Source organism: Macrosteles quadrilineatus, unplaced genomic scaffold, assembly GCF_028750875.1.
Source record: "Macrosteles quadrilineatus isolate MER2022 unplaced genomic scaffold, UCM_ALF_1.0 Scaffold_9__3_contigs__length_116548681, whole genome shotgun sequence".
Classification (NCBI taxonomy): Eukaryota; Metazoa; Arthropoda; class Insecta; order Hemiptera; family Cicadellidae; genus Macrosteles; species Macrosteles quadrilineatus.
The window spans coordinates 107,030,185-107,049,075 of NW_026542602.1; the positions used below are offsets into that span (position 1 = coordinate 107,030,185).

Sequence of the window (18,891 nt, forward strand, 5' to 3'; positions counted from 1 at the left end):
GTTCAGTTGGGAGCATTAGTCGGGACTTGGAATCACAGCGAGATCCCACTGTGGGTATAAGATCTTATTTTCTTCCTAAAATTGTTATTTATGACAAATCTTTATGTAAGTTGTTACTTGGATCAGTTGCATACGAAACTTACTGGCAAAAACCTTAGTGTTAGACCTGCATATACAGAGAACTTTTAAGTAAATAATTTCCGACCAGGGAATTAATTTTGATAATGGAAATTTTACTGTTAATAAATTGTATTTATATACTTTATTTAATCAGTAATATAGTTCGTATGAAAACATAGACAAATCTGACTATTGGAACAATTAAAATGAAAATACATGGATTATATTCATACAGGAAATTTAAATTCACTAAATTACATCTAATGTTAAAGAAAATCTCTCGGAAACCGATTATGAATTTTCATTAGTAACACGAGTTTGTACATAACAGTAGACATTGTACACGTGTAATCAGGGTTCAACCGTAACAGTTTATCCTTCCATTGTTGCATAACAGTGCTGTTACATGAATACATTACAATCAAATATTTATTATCTTTAAAAAAATCCTCTTAAGATTTTACCGTTAATCTAGGCTCGCATAAATTGGAACAAGCTATGATCGTTGGGTGTTTAGTGAATAGTTCTGTCTAAATAAGGCTAATCTTAACCATACTAATCTTATAATACTAATATTAATAGAAAGGGTTAATCATTTTAATTTTAAAAGCCAGCAAAATCTTAAAAATCGTCTACACCAAAAATTAACCTTTAGTTAAAACCCAAAAAGGGGTGAATCATTATCAAAGCAATATTTATACTTACAATCGTAATTTTTTTCGAACATCATAATATGAGAACAGTTTAAAAATATATAAATTGATAAGGAACTCAGTTATTCACTTATTTGTTCGTGTAGCTCGTGTGCTCTCATTGCACTATACTACTCTCATGGTATTTTATTTTTTGATCATACCTAAAGTAAGTTTGCTTCTTAACCAAATGTTTTCCAGATCGACCTTTCTGCCCAAGCACACAATAAACTAACTATTTCTGTTCTTATTAAAATTAAAATCACTAATAACCATTTGGGATCTTTCGATATTGAATAGTTTTCAAAACACTGTTTTAGTGGATTCAAATCTATTGTATATTGTTAGTTAAAGCATCATGATTAAACAGTAAAAAGACGAATAGAGTATAGTAACATGTTAAATTTCCTTAGTAATAATTACACGAAGAGTTTTCTGTAATGATTATATATTGTTTTACAATTCTAAATATATCGCATAACTGCGTAACTGATGACCTATTTATGCAATGATGACCTGCAATGAGAGCACACGAGCTACACGAACAAATAAGTGAATAACTGAGTTCCTTATCAATTTATATATTTTTAAACTGTTCTCATATTATGATGTTCGAAAAAAATTACGATTGTAAGTATAAACTAATAGTCCAGGAGCTGAGGGGGGTTGAGCATGCATGAAAGTAGTACGCAATGTTATTGCTGATTATTGTAATATGGACTGTGGTGATCAAAATTACGTATGTCGCCTATTTCAAAAGTGGTCGATTAGGTGGGGGGGGAGGGGGCAAACATAGCGGTTTGCGCTATGCGTTAAAATGCTGATATTTCGAAAACGGTAAAAGATAGAACATCGGTTAAAACGTCGTTGTAATTCTAAAAATGTGGACTACAATAATGGTTATCAAGTCCGAGGTCGTATCTCTATAAATAAACAAGTTATTGTATAAAATATGTAAAAATGGACTTTTCGTGTAGTTTTTTTTTACTGAAAGTAGAATTAATTTGTGAGTGTCGCAAAGAAGTAATATCAAATATCTTTGCTGATAGTTGTAATATGGACTGTGGTGATAAAAAATACGCATGTCGCCTACTTTTCAGGTGATCGAGAACTTGGGGGAGGGGGGCAAAGATGGCGGAACGCGCTATGCATTGAAACTACTGTAGCTCGATAACGGTACGAGATAGGACTTCGGTTAAAACGTAGTTTTAATACAAAAAAATATGGCCAATAGAAAAGGTTTTTGTGTAAAAAGTTGTATCTTAACTAATAAAAAAGTTATAACAATAATAAGTTTAACAAAATCTACATTATACAGCTATTTTCTTCAAAAATCATATGAATTGTTGATAAAAAATTGTGTAATTACTTAATTACTCGGCTAAATATTAACTAGATGCATTCTCTTATAAGAAAAAATATATTATTACAAATACATATGGTTTAAAATGTAAAACACGGCCTCCAAACTACGTATAATGGGTTTCGCCGCAATCGAATGCATAATACAGATTACCATTACAAATCCAATTTTAATTATAATGTTATAGGTTATTACCATTTATTACAATATGATTATGTAACAGATTCTTATTAAATACAGTTATATGAAATAAATAACATAACTACAAAAGTAAATACCTTATAATAAAAATACGGTAAATCTCTTCATTCTGCCCACAACAATTACACTGGTTGTTCATATTATTTGTTGAATTGAAATAGGTACCTAACTTTTGTAAGTTGATGAAATTTTATTGCCTAATCCACTAATCACTAGGAACAAACGTAACCAGCCACACACAATTAAAAAAAAGTAAGCAACTTAAAATAAAATGTATTGAAATTTAAAATATTTAAATAACTGTTAAAAGTTGTAAAAGAATGTTATTTGTATAAATAAAAAACAATAAATGTCAGTAGTCTTAAACTGTACAAATACTTTCACAACCCCGATATCACTGAGTCGGAAGGCAATGAACTTTTGGGGGATTAACAGTTGTGCCGATATTAGCAGCACTGCGCAGCATTTATGACGCAACCTTTCGGACGAACCCCAAGGCGTTTGGAGGCCGGGTTTTACATTTGAAACCATATGTATTCGTAATAATATTTTTTTTCTTATAAGAAAATTCATCTAGTTAATATTTAGCCGAGTAATTAAGTAATTACACAAATTTTTATCAACAATTCATATGATTTTTGAAGAAAATAGCTGTATAATGTAGATTTTGTTAAACTTATTATTGTTATAACTTTTTTATTAGTTAAGATACAACTTTTTTACCCAATAACCTTTGCTATTGGCCATATTTGTTGGATTAAAACTACGTTTTAACCGATGTCCTATCTCGTACCGTTATCGAGCTACAGTCGTTTCAATGCATAGCGCGTTCCGCCATCTTTGCCCCCCTCCCCCCAAGTTCTCGACCACCTGAAAAGTAGGCGATATGCGTATTTTTTATCACCACAGTCCATATTACAACTATCAGCAAAGATATTTGATATTACTTCTTTGCGACACTCACAAATTAATTCTACTTTCAGTAAAAAAAACTACACGAAAAGTCCATTTTTACATATTTTATACTATTACTTGTTTATTTATAGAGATACGACCTCGGACTTGATAACCATTATTGTAGTCCATATTTTTAGAATTACAACGACGTTTTAACCGATGTTCTATCTTTTACCGTTTTCGAAATATCAGCATTTTAACGCATAGCGCAAACGGCCATGTTTGCCCCCTCCCCCCCCACCTTATCAACCACTTTTGAAATAGGTGACATACGTAATTTTGATCACCACAGTCCATATTACAATAATCAGCAATAACATTGCGTACTACTTTCATGCATGCTCAACCCCCCTCAGCTCCTGGACTATAAGTAGTTTCAAATAAGAATACAATTGTATTTTATTAATTACTATCATAATTACTTTACCTTAGTCGATAACAGCGTTTCCAGGAATCTAGTAAACAATCTATTTCAATGGTTGCGATAAGCAATTATAGATTCTCGACTCATGTTAAAGAATATCAAAGTGGTTTAGCCTTGTAAAGCAAATTAGGATATAGATTATAATAAACCTGCCTTTTACTTGAAAAAGAATAAATATTCAGAAAAAGAAAAAGATTTTTCAAAAAGTGCACCGTTCCTAACTATTGCCTCGAGAGAATATTTACTTAATATAATCTAGTTTCTTCATCTTAAACTTATCAAATAAGTCAGTTTAATGTATCACTCATTCATGTAAAGTTTAAGTCTGTATATATTTTTGAATATAATATATATTCTCAGAAAGATGTTAAAAGAAATAAACATTAGAGATATCCTTGGGTCGAGGGAAAAGGCTTAGGATTCTCGAAAGAGCATGCATATTTATGAAACTTTATTCATTATTCATTTGAATATCCCCTACAATTTTTGAATACATAACACTGAATGGGTTAAAATTGCTTTCCCCAGAATTGAGTAGGATCTATCTTTTGTTGAATAAAGAGTGTAACATCTTTACTCCGTAGGAACTAAAAAACACCTCTTACTCATTGTACAAGTAAAGAGCTATTTTAGACTAGCGACGCTTGTATCAAAATCAGCTGTTTGTTGTGGTGCTGAAGTTTGACAAAAAAGCTATTTATTTTATAACTGTTTTATTGCAAAGGATAAATTTACAAGGATTTATTAGAGATTCCAAAACAAACTTGACGCGAAGAAACTTATTGATCCTTGCGTAGTCGTATCTATAAAACTGTAAATTAGTGATTATCAAAAACGATTAATACATTTTAAGGTGTTCTAATTTAATAACAGAATTAAATAAATACCATGCTAGGTACTGTTTATATATCATCTATATATAAACATTCCCGTGTAAATAAATAAAATGGTAGTCCGTAGACTATGCTATAACATGTAGGAACTTCTGTAACTATAATTATAGAAAAGTAGCAGGTGAAACGTTATAACAATTTCATCAGCGAATGTTGATGGGTATTTTCAATGTATATTCATAAATTGAACAATGAATAACAATTTAAGTGGAGCATAAACTCTGAACACAAAGAATCAACGGAGGATCATAAACAATGTTTATATCGCAATATGCAAGCCTTCCTCAACAGCTCCATAAAATATTATGTCCCACTTAGCACGGCGAAATATATTTGAGGGTTTGGGAACGTATCAAATATAAAGAAATAATTGCAATGGTGTACAACCCATATACAAAATATTGTGATAACAAAAATGAAATAAATTAACAGTAAAATGTATAGATTAAAGTTAAAATAAAAAGTTATAAAGTTTTTAAGTTATAAGTTATGATAAAATCAACTCAAATAATAATAATGACAATAACCTAATAATAATCATAAAATAAATGTTGTAAAATGAATTATGTTAGAGTAACGTCAAACCAAGAAATGTAACGCAATAGTAACATCGGGTACATAAGTGGCCTCAATCATTCTACCTTCATATTTTCATTTTCAGTATCCTATTGCAGGAGGTCAGCCTGTTTTATATTATTACGATTAAAATATATTACCTGGTTCAAAACTGATTTTGGGTCAATACGTTTACATCAATAACTCTGTAGGAAATATATTTGTGTCTTTAAAATAGTTAACATTTATATAGTTATTACTGTACTTAGAAACTTATTGACAAACTAATGGAAATTACTTACCACTTTACATACCTATGTTACACCAACATTAAAAATTCATTTTCATAGTTGATAAAAAATATTTATATTGTCAAATTGTTCCTTGACTCGGTAATGGTATCGTATATTTGCCAGTCAAGCCAGATAATTCTGGCCAACTGCAATATTTTATGATTTAATTCAACATTAGCTTGCCCCATTGTTTTATGATGCAAAACCTCACTATCTTTAGATCACCACATACCACATGGCGATGGGCCAAAATATCCAACACTTAACGAAAAAATTGTCACTCAGGCTCCATTATTAAAATAGTTGGAACTGTTTCACTATTTATGCAATGTAGGTTCGTTTGTAAGCTTAAATGGGTGCAAATTTTAAACAACTTTTATTTTACAATTGATTTGCTTTGTTACTTCATCACACAGGAAACATTTGGTATATGTTTTATAGTAAACTAGCTGTACCCACGGGCTTTGCCCCGTTTAACTTCATAAGTATTCGCATGGCTCAATCACGTCCCGGTTGAAGTTCGTTCGCTACGCTCACTCACCTTTAGGTTGGAGCTCGTTCGCTGCGCTCACTTGTTTTCAGGTTAGCTCGTTTGCTACGCTAACTCGCCTCCAGGTTGATGTTCGTTCGCTACGCTCACTCACCTTTTGATTGCAAATTAGCTGTTGTCATAAATTTTAAAAGTAATCCCTTTTATTGTTTATAATACTTTGATAAAGGTTTTTATGTTTTAATATTTAACATTGGAGAATTTAAACGTTGTTAAGTGCACAGGTGTGCTGCGATTGGGGTTTAATACATTTGGACTTATTCAAAAGTAAAATAGTTTTCTGTGCTGCACTCTGTAGAAACACTGTGGCACTATTTCAAATCATGACTAATGCTAATACAGAATGTTGTAATTATTCAAACCTACAAAACAGTTGGTAAAAGTAAACATCTGCTTTTAAATTATATTTATTTGTAAACATTGTAGATCAAAAAGTCTGACATTGGCCCACTTAAAACCCTCTGGGGCAGAGCCCTTTTGATAGATCTGCACCAAACTTCACTCGAACCATCCTTGAAAGATGCTTAATAATGCCTGAAAGTTTCATTACAATCTGTCGAGCGGTTTCGGAGTCCATAACGTATATACATACACACACACATACATAGTTCCTCTTTTATAGATATAGATTAGAACTACACACATGATCACAAAACGATGTAATAAGTGTTGTGAAATAACTTTGAGTTTTGAGAACGCCGTATCGTACAGTATTCAAGTTAGACATATAAAAATATTTTCTTAGGGCGAGATTTATTTTGTTAAAATGTTGTTAGAGGACAAAATACCGCTCGAACTAAACACATTGAAATTTAAATTTAATTAGCTTAAAGCCAAAATAAAATATGAAATACTGCAACAAGTGATAAAAGGTATAATTAAACTCCCTAAGAATTTAATGAACGCACGCTTTAATAGGTCCTAAACCCCGTTTACATTAATAATCAAACGCAGCGGCCAGCGCTAGCCTGGCGATGCCGCTCCTGCATTGTAAAAGATGCAATATAAATGCTGCTTTCACTTTGCCTCGAGTGCCTTAAAGTAGTTCCCCATATTGTGGGTGCATGTTTTAACAACCTTTTATATTTTTATAAATTATTGTCAAATGAAAAAGTGACATTTTGAATCAGGTAATGTGGGTGAGACATTACGATTAAGTTATATGGTAGAATCTTTGAAGAGATAACAAATCTCATGTTTCATCAAAGCAGTTATAAAATTTCAACGAACACGTTTGAATTTTGAAACGGAAAAAAATCACACTTATCAGATTTTGGGTTACTTACTAATTTTCTGATTAGTCGTATCATTGCATATGAAATGGGTGAAACCCCTCAAACTTCTGTAAAATTAAGAGTAAACGTATTTTGAAAATAAAAGCTAAATGATATAGTATATGCAATAATTAGGCTAATTGACCTTAATTAGTTACCAACCCTTTATCTGAGCTAATGAATCAATTGATCTATTGTCTCCAAGACTTTACCTAAGAGAAGCCGTTCTTGTAAATTACTGCTTGTATTGACAGTCTGAATAGTTGGTACTCATTCCATTTTTAGTGGTTAGGTAATTTCCATGCACACGTAATCCGCAAATTTGTACCAACAACTTTCTAATTGTGCTATGGATGGTTTTAAGCGATTTAATACTACGCACACATAATATCAGGTTCAAGTAGATGTTGTAAAATAGCATGGTTGATGTTCAAAATATTTATTGACATATGTAAAAGATAAAAACATGTTCATAAAGGACATGAAGACAATTTTCAAACAAACAGTTACTTAAGGTCAGCACAATCATTGGTCAGTAAGTAGAAGACATTAGTTTACATATGAACAAGGTAGAAGATGCATTTTGAGTTGGTAGTTATTAGTATTGATCATTTTATTTTAGTTTTACGAATTAAAAAAACAGCTTGACGACTCTGCTGATATCTTACTATGATATACTAAAAACTAACATTACTGATTTAAAACTCACCTTCATAAATTATGCTTAAAACTATTGCATTACGTGTGAACCGTTTTAAAATCAATTGTTATATCCAAAACATCAAATATAGGTTACATATAATTTAAGAAAGCTGAACTGTGGTAAACAATATAAAAATAATAGTAAAAAATTGTTCCCACTCAATACATCTTCCACTTTCATCACACTTTTGTTGGGACTTTACACATACTTACAGATAATAGCTACACTTATATTGTCATATCACTTTTATATACACGGGATTAGCATAGATTTAGCACACACGTTTATAGAGTAGTTCAAAAATATATAAACACCGTACGATACATTTATAAAATCTAAATATCCGCGTTTTTAATGATCATTAAACAAACCTGTATCAGTGACACATCAGTAACAATAATAAAATATCAATATCTTAATGATGATGGATGGTTAAAAAAGTAATTAAATAAAAGTTATCTCTAGGAATAGTAACATTTCAATTCCTTGCACAAAATCACAATTCGGTTCTATTCTATGGTCCCAAAGTCAATAGTAATATTGGAGAAAATTTCTGAATGTTAAGTTGTTTATCTGGTGAAATGGAAGCAACATTAGGATTGTCCTTACCTTAGCAAAACTAGCTCATATATGCTTCTATGTCGATATAAATATCTAATAATGGTAAAGTTGAAAACCGCCATGGAAGTAAGTTAATAATAATCGGTGATTTTAATCTCCAAGGATTTTTATAAAGTAGATGCAACTAATACGCACAAAGTTTTAATCCAATGTGCAGATTCATATTTTTAAGGGAATAATATGTTTAAGAATATCTAAACGTATTTAGGTTAAACAGCAAGTTTTTAAGAAAAAGTTGGTATAATATTAACTATAGTATTGAAAAATTATTATAAAATAGTTTTGGAGAGTAAGGACACGTTAGTATGTGAGAACGTTACAAAAATAAGAAATTTATCGACAAATAATTTAATGAAAAAATACAAGTTGATACAAATTTACTACATTTACAATAAAATCGTAAACAATTATATGATTCCTATTCTACTGACGAAATATACAGATTGCATATCTATACATAGTTGTATGTATACTGTACACATAACATTTATTGTGGTATATGTAACAACACAATTACATCAATTTAAGTTATAAACGATATATATTTTTTTCGTGTATTTCATATATCTTTTTCGTTCTTAAGGCACAGAATGACATGTTAATTTATTTAGTTTTAATATGAGATATATTATAAGATAACTTTTTCTGCTTTATACTAACTGTATAGATTTTTATCGCAGTTATTCAATTTGGAGCACACAAAAAATAATAAAATGGTATTTAATTGCAGGCAATATGTTTAGAGTCAATTTAAAAAATCCAGCAACACAAAAAAACTTTAAAGTTTTTATTTAAACATGTACATGTATTAAAATTCTAAATCCAAAATTTTAAACGTCAATTTAAACTGTTTGGTTTATAAAAAATCCACCTCAAATATGTTTCTCCGAGTCCAATCTAATGTTTTTAAATGGAAGACAAACGTGTGCATAATCAACAAAATGTAGACAATGTTACATTAAAAGAGTCTCAATCCATCCCGTAACGAGTCCTTGTGGAATTTTACGAAAAATGTTTCTTGAAATAAGCTATCTATATCATGCAGACTTCAAGATAATAATCGTAAGGATAGCTTTACATTTTGTATTTTCTCATGTAATATTAATTGACCCTGTTGGTAGTAGGGTTTGCATCTTTTTATTGCGACTTTTCTAACGAAGGGTTAAAAGTATTATTGCTCAAAATATATTTTAGGCAGTCAGTTTAGCTCATTCGATAGCAAATAAACGATAAACACGTTCCTTATCTAAGATTATCTAGGGTCTTGATTTTAACATTTGTACATATGAATATTAACAAATTTTCTGAATTAAAGTAGGATTATTGGAAAGATTATTGATTTATGAAACCTGAGTAGAAAGCTATATACATGGATCGACATTCAATAGAACCCGTTTTCCCCATTTTAAACGTTAAAAACTTTTAAGAGTTTTACATATTTTTACAAAATTAGGCCTACACGATTTGGGTGCTGTAACCTTTATGTGTAGGAAAAGTGTAAGAAAGCTATAAAAATGAAGAAGGTAATTATTAATCAAGACCCCAAGCAGTTACAAACGATATAAAATTAACACCTAGGTCAGATACAATAATAACCTTACTTTATATGAAATATCATCTACTAAGATTGCCACCGGTGTCAATAATAATCAATGAGGTCGCTTCATATTTATGTATTTAAAAAAAGCTTTAGTCAATTCATACTATTTAATATTGTTGGCGTGTTCATAATAGTACAAGGTTATTTTATCAAGAAGTGCTTGTGTGTCATTGAATCGCATATACACTACTATGATTCGTCCGTTGTCCCTGGTCAACAAAAGTAATATAATGTACATTTAGTTAGCGATTGTTTACATATTACAGATCGGTTAGAGATGTAATTTTCTAAAAAAACACTACATTTCTCTTCGTCACTGCTTGAGAAAAAAAACGTAAAAATACGTTGAATGAAATGTAACAAAAACAAGTAGTTTGGTCAATTCCTGAGACACAATTTAATTTTTTAGAAACAATCCAACAAAAACATAGAGTGAGTGTTTTTTGAGATTGCTACGATTATAAATAACTTTTTGATCAGCATCGTACGTGTTATAAAATTACCTGAAAGTACAAAAATATGTCCTATAAAACTTGTAATAAATATATTTAGACACATATTGGGTGTAATGATGATTGGAGGGTCCAATCGAAATCGATCACCACTTACCATCTTTCATATGTATTTACCGTCTTGTGAGTATATGTGTAAATATATTTATTACTAGAGTTATTTGACCTATTTTGTACTTTCAGAGAATTTTAAAATTAAATAATTTTTCATTTAAATGTCAATAACCAGAAACTTTGGCTTGGCAATAATTCATAATACTTTATCTAGGTGCTTATATATTTTAAAATGTATATTATTCTTGCACGGTTTAACCGTTAAAGTAAACTAACTTTGAGGGAAACAAACTAGTACAAATGACTTCTTATGACATTATTATTATGGGCATTTTAAATCACGATCAGCAAAACAAAAGCCATCATAACTTTTAAAGATCTGATACTAGATTTAAAAATTTTGCAAAAGACATTTTGCAACAATCGTGATAGAAAACAAACAACCCTTATGAAATTTAGCACAAATTTGTTTTGAAAACTTGCACCGATGGCAATATATTGTGTAACCAGTTCACAGGACGTGGAGGTTTTCACAGTTTTTAAACTTGGAGTCTTCTTTGCCGAAGATCCAGGTGAACATTTGTCTGGCCTTCATGCTGGCTCTGACAACTCCCCGGCTCTTGTACCAATGACTCCCCGACTCCTTGTCGGCGTTCGCCCTCTTCATCCGGATCTGGTTGAGGATTCCCACGAGGAGTTCGTCTACGTTGTGGTTGATGCCGACGGAGATCTCGATGAACTTGGCTCGGTAGGTGCACGCAAGGCATTTGCCGTCTGAAAACCATAAATTCATTGAAATAAAAAGGTAAACACAATTAAGATGGTGAATACAGAATGTATTCCTAGGTAAGTTAAGAACGTTTTCCGAAATTATACTCCAAAAAATATATATATTGATTTGATAAATGGTTTTTCGTGTGGTATAGCTTAGAATTTTTTTTTTACCAATAACGTTTCGAATAATCGAACGTAAGGACAAACATATACTGATCTTTTCCTTTAAAGATCAGGTTGAAATAAAATATCTAGAATCCTGTTTAGGGCAAAACTAATTTCGGTTGGGTTAGATTGAGACCGAGGCATGACCTAAACCCTAGGTTGTGTATTGTTCATTTAAATTATACAGTGGTATTGTGTTGACAGAAAAGGTCCAGTGTTAAATTATTCTTTTATGGAATTGTTCGGTATTCATATTTTTAGAGTATTTAGAAATTAATCATTATGTTAATTAAGTCACTGGTTAATTAATCATGCTAATGTGTATATAAATCACCACATTTATTGTAATATTATTTAGTCTCAGTAACAATTTATTGTAAATAGACTCCCGCTTTCAATATTCAAATGAGATTGCTAAGCCTGCTCGAATTTCCCGCCACAGTAAGGCCTATTTTCCTGTACTACATACCCATGAATCACCTGACGCCGTGTTTGCTTCAATCGCATTTCCTATTGGCCATCGAATTCCTAGACCCCTCTAAACCGCAATTGCATTTTTCAAAGTGTGAAGCCGGCGATCGGCGTCTGTCTGTCCACGGTCGGCGTCCATAACTCACGGTGTATTCCGTTTCTCGTATCTCGGGACATTAATTGCCCATTTTACCTCTCTTAAACGTATTTTTAGGCTATAGATTAATTATATCTGGCCTCCCTCTCCTCTATAGTACATTTAACTATATATACATTTTAATTTCCCCCTTTTGTTTGTGATTAAATTACTTAAATTGTGATCTAGTGCTTTCAGACTCTTCAAACCTCAAGACAGTGTGTGCGCGTCCGTGTATTACTTCTAGACTTTCCGTACGTTTTCACCGCGACTTCCGCGTATTAGTGAGCTCTTTGTGATTATGAACTTGGGTGCGTTGCGTTCTCCAAAATTCTACAAAACAGAAGCACTCGGTCTAAGGACTCCGCCATCCGCCATCGCTCCACCATAGACGACGCCGCTGCCATACTCTCCACCTTTGGATAATTGGACTCAAGGTACAACCTTAAAGTTTTGTGTGTGTTTTAATTAGACTCTAAAACTAATCTCATTTGCCCCTCACAAGACATTTTATTCCATCTCGGGACCTCAGTGCCCTTCAAATTGCAGATTCGCCATTTTCTCTAATTTAATTATTTTTCTCTTGAACTATTAATTAGTTCTGGTCCTTCGAGTTATTAATTATTTTCATTTTTACCCATTACGCCCCCAACATTTGGTCCTTCGAGCCGGATTCATTGTCTAAAGTCCTGTGGTAATTAATTTCAGCCAATTTTCATCATCAACCATATTTTTAGCGATCTGCAATTTTCAATTTTCGCCATATTGGTAAAATATCGGCTCGCGTTCGTTCCGTTCGTGGGCGTGGTTTAGCAATCTCTCTCCACTCGCGCGTCTGCGCAGGTCACAATCATGTACAATTTGCTGTTCTCTCTAGTAGTAGACAATTTTTCCCTACTTGGCTTTTTTATCCCGAAAACGGGATTTAGTTTTAGTTGCGGGATTTAGTCGCGTGCAGACGGCCGACACTAGTAGCAGACGCATATCTCACACTCACTGTACAGCGTTTGTTGTTGTTTACATTTTCTCATTTAAGGTGTATTGTGTAATAAGGTTGATTGATATTATTAATAACCAACTATTAGGTTATTATTAGGTATTTACTATTATTCTTTGAATCAATATTGCTCTTTTGAATATCATACTAAATAAACAATAATTTGTCATTGTTATTTAACATTGTTTATGCTTTCTGAATTTTGATTTTAAATGAAGTAAAGTTAAATTAGTTCATCTCTGTAATTTTGGTTGACAAACGTGCGATATTATATTTAAGGTAATTTTATCTTGTCAACTAACATTTTAATAAATAGTTCAAAATAACCGTTTTTACTGGTTCTTATTACTAGTGTTGTACATATAAACAAAACTGTTAGCTAGCGTATTTGTATTGTGATTCATATTTCATTGATGGTTATAATTTTATGTTCCTTTCTCATTTATTAGGGTAATAACTTACTCTTTATGTTGCAATTCTTGTTTACTAAGGATTATTCTACACTGTTTCATTAATGAGGCCTACTCTCATTAAACTTATTTAGATCCATTTATTATTTTTGTAAATAACAGTGAACTTTCATGTGACTCATTCATTTGTTCTATCATATCTCTTGTTTTATTGTGCATTATTATTACCGTACTTGAATACTTTCAACTAAGCTCAATTGTTGATTTATGGTTTGAAAATCGAATTAAACCTGCCACACTCATTTAAAAATATTTTATTGCTATTTAACGTGTTGATAACTTAGTGTTTTTCACTATTTGCCTCAATTAAGCTACAAAGTAGGTGGATATATGTTTTAGATATTTATAATATTTTATCTCTATATTATTCAGCGGACAATTAATTACTACATTGTTAAGCTAATACCATTCATAGGCCTAGCTACAAGCCTTTTGTGTACCCATAACTTCCATTTTCGTGTGAATACTTTCAAGTGAACACTTCACAATGCCTCCTAAAGCATCTGATTTTAAGTCCGCAATCTACACCCGTTCTACGGCGCTGATTAAATCACGTTTTGAAAAACTTAAGGCTACAGTAGATGAATTATCAACTCAAATCGACCCTCTAACACCATTACAACTTAAGAAATTATCCGCTTACGCGTTGGAAATAAAAAAGAAACGCAGTGAATTTGAAAATAACCTTCAACGTGCCTTCGTTCTGGAAGATGAAGGGATCGATGATAAGACTCTTTCCAATGATCAAGATGCTATTGAAGACATGTTCTCTCACATTCAAGCTACGATTGAAACTCTGGTTCCCTCAGAACCACCAAAAACCCCTTCCGCGTTCAGTGAATCGTTTTCTGTTTCAGAAACTCATCCAAGCTCACAAGTACGATTACCTAAACTGGACTTACAAAAATTCTCTGGCGATCCATTAACGTGGACAAGTTTTATCAATCTTTTTGACACTGCAATCCACCGTAATGCTTCATTATCCTCTGTTATGAAATTCCAGTACTTACTCTCTGTCTTAAATGGAGAGCCTCTCAATTTAATAAGGAGTTTAAATCTCACCGCTCCTAATTATCTAGTCGCCTATGAATTGTTACGTGACAGATATCACAACAATCGAAGATTGCAATCATTGCATCTTAACCAATTGTTGGACCTGCCAAACATTACGGCAACTTCACTCAAAGGTTTGCGCCAATTTGTAAACCTGTTTACGGAACACACACAAGCTCTTAAGGCATTAAATTGTGACGTTAGTGACAACAACCCCCTATTGTCCGCACTCCTTTTGCGTAAAATGGACCAGGAACTACGTAAAAAACTTGAATCGTTCCGTTCCAGTCAAACCGAAGATCCAGTTACTCATTCATTACCAGAAATTGGTGAAATAATAAAATTTCTTAACCAAGAATGTTCGCAGACAGAAGATGCTAACATACATAACATGTCATCGGCCCACAGAAGCGTTCAACCTTCACCTCACAAAACCATACCAAAAAAGGTGCATTTCCGGTCTGACGTAGGCCTAGCCATGGTAGCTACTTCGAGATCTAATGCTCCCCCCTCTCATAGCTCTCAGACTAAAAATAGTCCTGTCTATAACAAATGTTTTGTTTGTAACAAAAATGATCACAAAGTTTACACTTGTGACGTATTTCAAAATAAATCTCCTCGAGAGCGACACGCCATTGTTAAAAAACATAATCGTTGTTTTTCTTGCTTGGGTGAACATAGCTCCAAAGAATGCCGCTCTCAGTTCACTTGTCGCACATGTAAACAGCGACACCACTCTCTCTTACACCTTGGTGATAATAATCAAACCTCTCAGATGTCTTTTCGACCTCAAGTTCAAAGAACTTCCCCGACCACTTCAGGTCCATCTCACACTCAGACTGGTGATGTTAATTCACAAGCCTCTATCTCCGCCACTGTCGCGGATGTAAGCAATTATTCTGCCCAAAATAACTCATGTACGACTTCGGGTAATTATACTGTATTACTCGGCACCGCCTTGGTCAAGTTGACTTCCCCTCAGGGTATCTCTCATGTGTTTCGTGCTCTACTAGATACTGGCAGTATGTGTGATCTGCTCTCAGAACGCGCTGCGAATCTCCTGAATATAAAACGCCAGTCTTCTCAACTCAAAATATCTGGTCTTTCTCAAATGGCTTCCTGTACTAAAGGGTCAACTTACTTGAATCTTGAAACTCTCTCAGGTCGAGCAATAGCCACTGACCATCAATTCCATATTCTTGATAAGATTTCCGTCGACTTACCTCGCTCCCCTATATCACCGGAAGTGCTAACAAAAATCAAGCCCTATGTTCTAGCTGATCCTACTTTTCACTTGCCTGGTGGCATTGACGTGCTTATAGGTAGTTCTCTGCTACCCCTCCTCTGGACTCATGAAAGTTACTCCCTCGGCACGCACATGCCTCATGTGATAGGTACTCATCTTGGCTTTATTCTGATGGGTAAAGCTCCCTGTGCAACTAACTCGGAACCCGTGTCAGGTTTTGCGATCTCTCTTCTCTCTGTTAGTGATAATTCACTACACTCTTCCCTGCAACGTTTTTGGCAACAGGAGGAACCCCCTCACTTCCAGGTTAAGTCACAGGAAGAGCTTCTTTGTGATGAATACTATAAAAAATCACACTCTCGTGATCAATCAGGTCGTTATGTTGTGCGACTTCCGTTCAAGACGGACCCCTCCATTCTAGGCCAATCTAGGCCCATTGCTGAAAAGCGCTTGTTGTCTATTGAGCAGAAATTTAAAGCTCAACCCCAGTTTTCACACTTGTATAAGACGTTCATGTCTGAATATCAAACTCTCGGCCATATGACAAAACTAGATTTTGTTGAAGACATACACCCACACTACTTCCTACCTCATCATGGGGTACTGAAGGACTCTAGCACGACCAATTTAAGGACAGTGTTTGACGCCAGTAGCAAAACCAGTTCCGGTCACTCCTTAAACGATATTCTTTTGACAGGACGTAAATTACAAACTGACATTTGTGACGTAATTTTGAACTTCCGCTCTCATAAAATTGTGTTTTCATGTGACATTCGGCAAATGTACCGCCAAATACAAGTGCACCCTGACGATCAAAAGTTTCAACTGATTATGTGGCGTGACGACCCTTCAAAGGAAATCTCTACGTTTCAACTTACTACCGTCACCTACGGCATGAACAGCTCCCCCTACCTTGCTATTAAAACTTTAATGCAGTTAGCGGAAGACGAAGGTGATGCCTTCCCTCAGGCTTCTCACTCTCTACGTCATCACACCTACGTGGACGACATTATCACGGGTGCTGACTCCGTTGAGGCTGCTCTTGAACTACAGGACCAACTTATCCAACTTCTACATCGTGGTGGCTTTGAACTTCGCAAGTGGGCCTCCAACTCCTCTGCTCTTCTAGAAAAATTTCCTTCGGAACATCTAGAGACTCCAAGTTTCCTGCAAGACGCTCAGCTTCCCCAGTACTCCATCCTAGGTCTCCATTGGTCTCCTGAAGAAGACTGTTTCTGTTACGCTTTCAACCCCCCGTCTGAAAAGCTGACTAAGCGCTCCGTGCTCAGCTTTATTGCCAAACTATATGACCCCTGCGGATTTTTGTCCCCATTAATCATGGTAGCAAAATGCTTCATGCAATTACTATGGACTCAAGGTCTTGATTGGGACGACCATCTCCCTTCTGATCTCGCACATAAGTGGAATGTGTTCACTAGTAACACTAAAGACCACCTCGGTCAAATTAAGATCCCCCGAGCATTTCCGCTCGCTCACTCCTCTGATATCGAGCTTCACGGTTTCTGTGATGCATCGGAATGCGGTTATGCCGCGGTAGTGTATTTCCGGTGTGAATCTAGTGACAAAACAGTCATTGTGAAACAAATATTGTCTAAGACTCGTGTTGCCCCGTTAAAAAAGGTAACTTTACCCCGCTTGGAATTGTGTGCAGCTCACCTCTTATCAAAACTAGTGCATTATTGTGAAAAACAATTTAACTCTCTTACTACGAATACCACTGTATTGTGGAGTGACTCATCTGTAGTTCTTACTTGGCTACAAACCCCTCCATACAGACTAAAGACCTTTGTGGCTAATCGTGTAGCCCAAGTGCAAGAAATCATTCCCAGTTATCAGTGGCGGCACATAAAAGGGACGGAAAACCCCGCTGATTGTGCCTCACGAGGAATTCTAGCCTCATCTCTCATTGACCATCCCTTATGGTGGACTGGCCCACCATGGTTACAGCTCCCTGCGGCCAACTGGCCCCCCTCATGTTTTTCGCCGTCTGAACTCACTCCCACGGACGAAATTAAAGAAACTCCTCTTAGTGTACTTAGTGCAACAGTCGCCCCTTCGGAATGGGACTTATTGTCTAAATATTCATCTTGGTTGAAACTAACCCGTGTGCTAGCTTATGTACTACGATTCATAAACTCTTCCAGGTCTAAAAACAAACTCTCTGGACACTTAAAACTCAGTGAATTAAATCTAGCGGAAGTGACAATTTTTAAACTAGTGCAAAAACTCCATTTCAGTGCGGATATTAAATTATTGAACAAAGGCTCAATATGTTCTGCACAATTACAGAAACTCACCCCCTTCCTCGACCCTAATGGTCTCATACGCGTCGGTGGCCGATTGTCACATTGTTCGCTTGCTCATGACATACGTCACCCTATTGTTCTACCCAAGTCTCATACTGTAGTGAATTTGCTTATAGACTTTTACCACCAGGTACACTTGCACTCAGGTCCGCAACTAACTCAATCACTACTCGCCCGAAAAGTGTGGATTCTATCGGCCAGGAGCGTTATCCGCTCGCGCATATTTAAGTGTCTTGTGTGCTTTAAAAATAAACCACGAAACAAAATCCCTCTAATGGGTGATTTACCTGCTCATCGGGTCAATCCTACTCGTCCATTCTCATCTACAGGCGTAGATTACGCCGGACCATTTAGTGTTCGCGTTTGCAGTCTCAAAGCTCTTAGACAGATTAAGGTCTATTTGTGTATTTTTATCTGCATGGCTACCAAAGCTATTCATA

General features: G+C 34.3%; 1 protein-coding gene across 2 annotated transcripts in view; it reads right to left on the bottom strand.

Moving 5' to 3' along the window:
- Window positions 1-10,571: 10,571 nt before the first annotated feature.
- Window positions 10,572-18,891, bottom strand: part of LOC129002438 (GTP-binding protein GEM-like) — a 218,923-nt gene continuing 210,603 nt past the window's right edge. For both annotated transcript variants that reach the window (XM_054430236.1, XM_054430237.1), the window contains exon 6: window positions 10,572-11,586. In XM_054430236.1, the coding sequence (XP_054286211.1) occupies window positions 11,324-11,586 (263 nt within the window). In that variant the 3' untranslated portion in view covers window positions 10,572-11,323. The remainder of the gene's footprint in view (window positions 11,587-18,891) is intronic.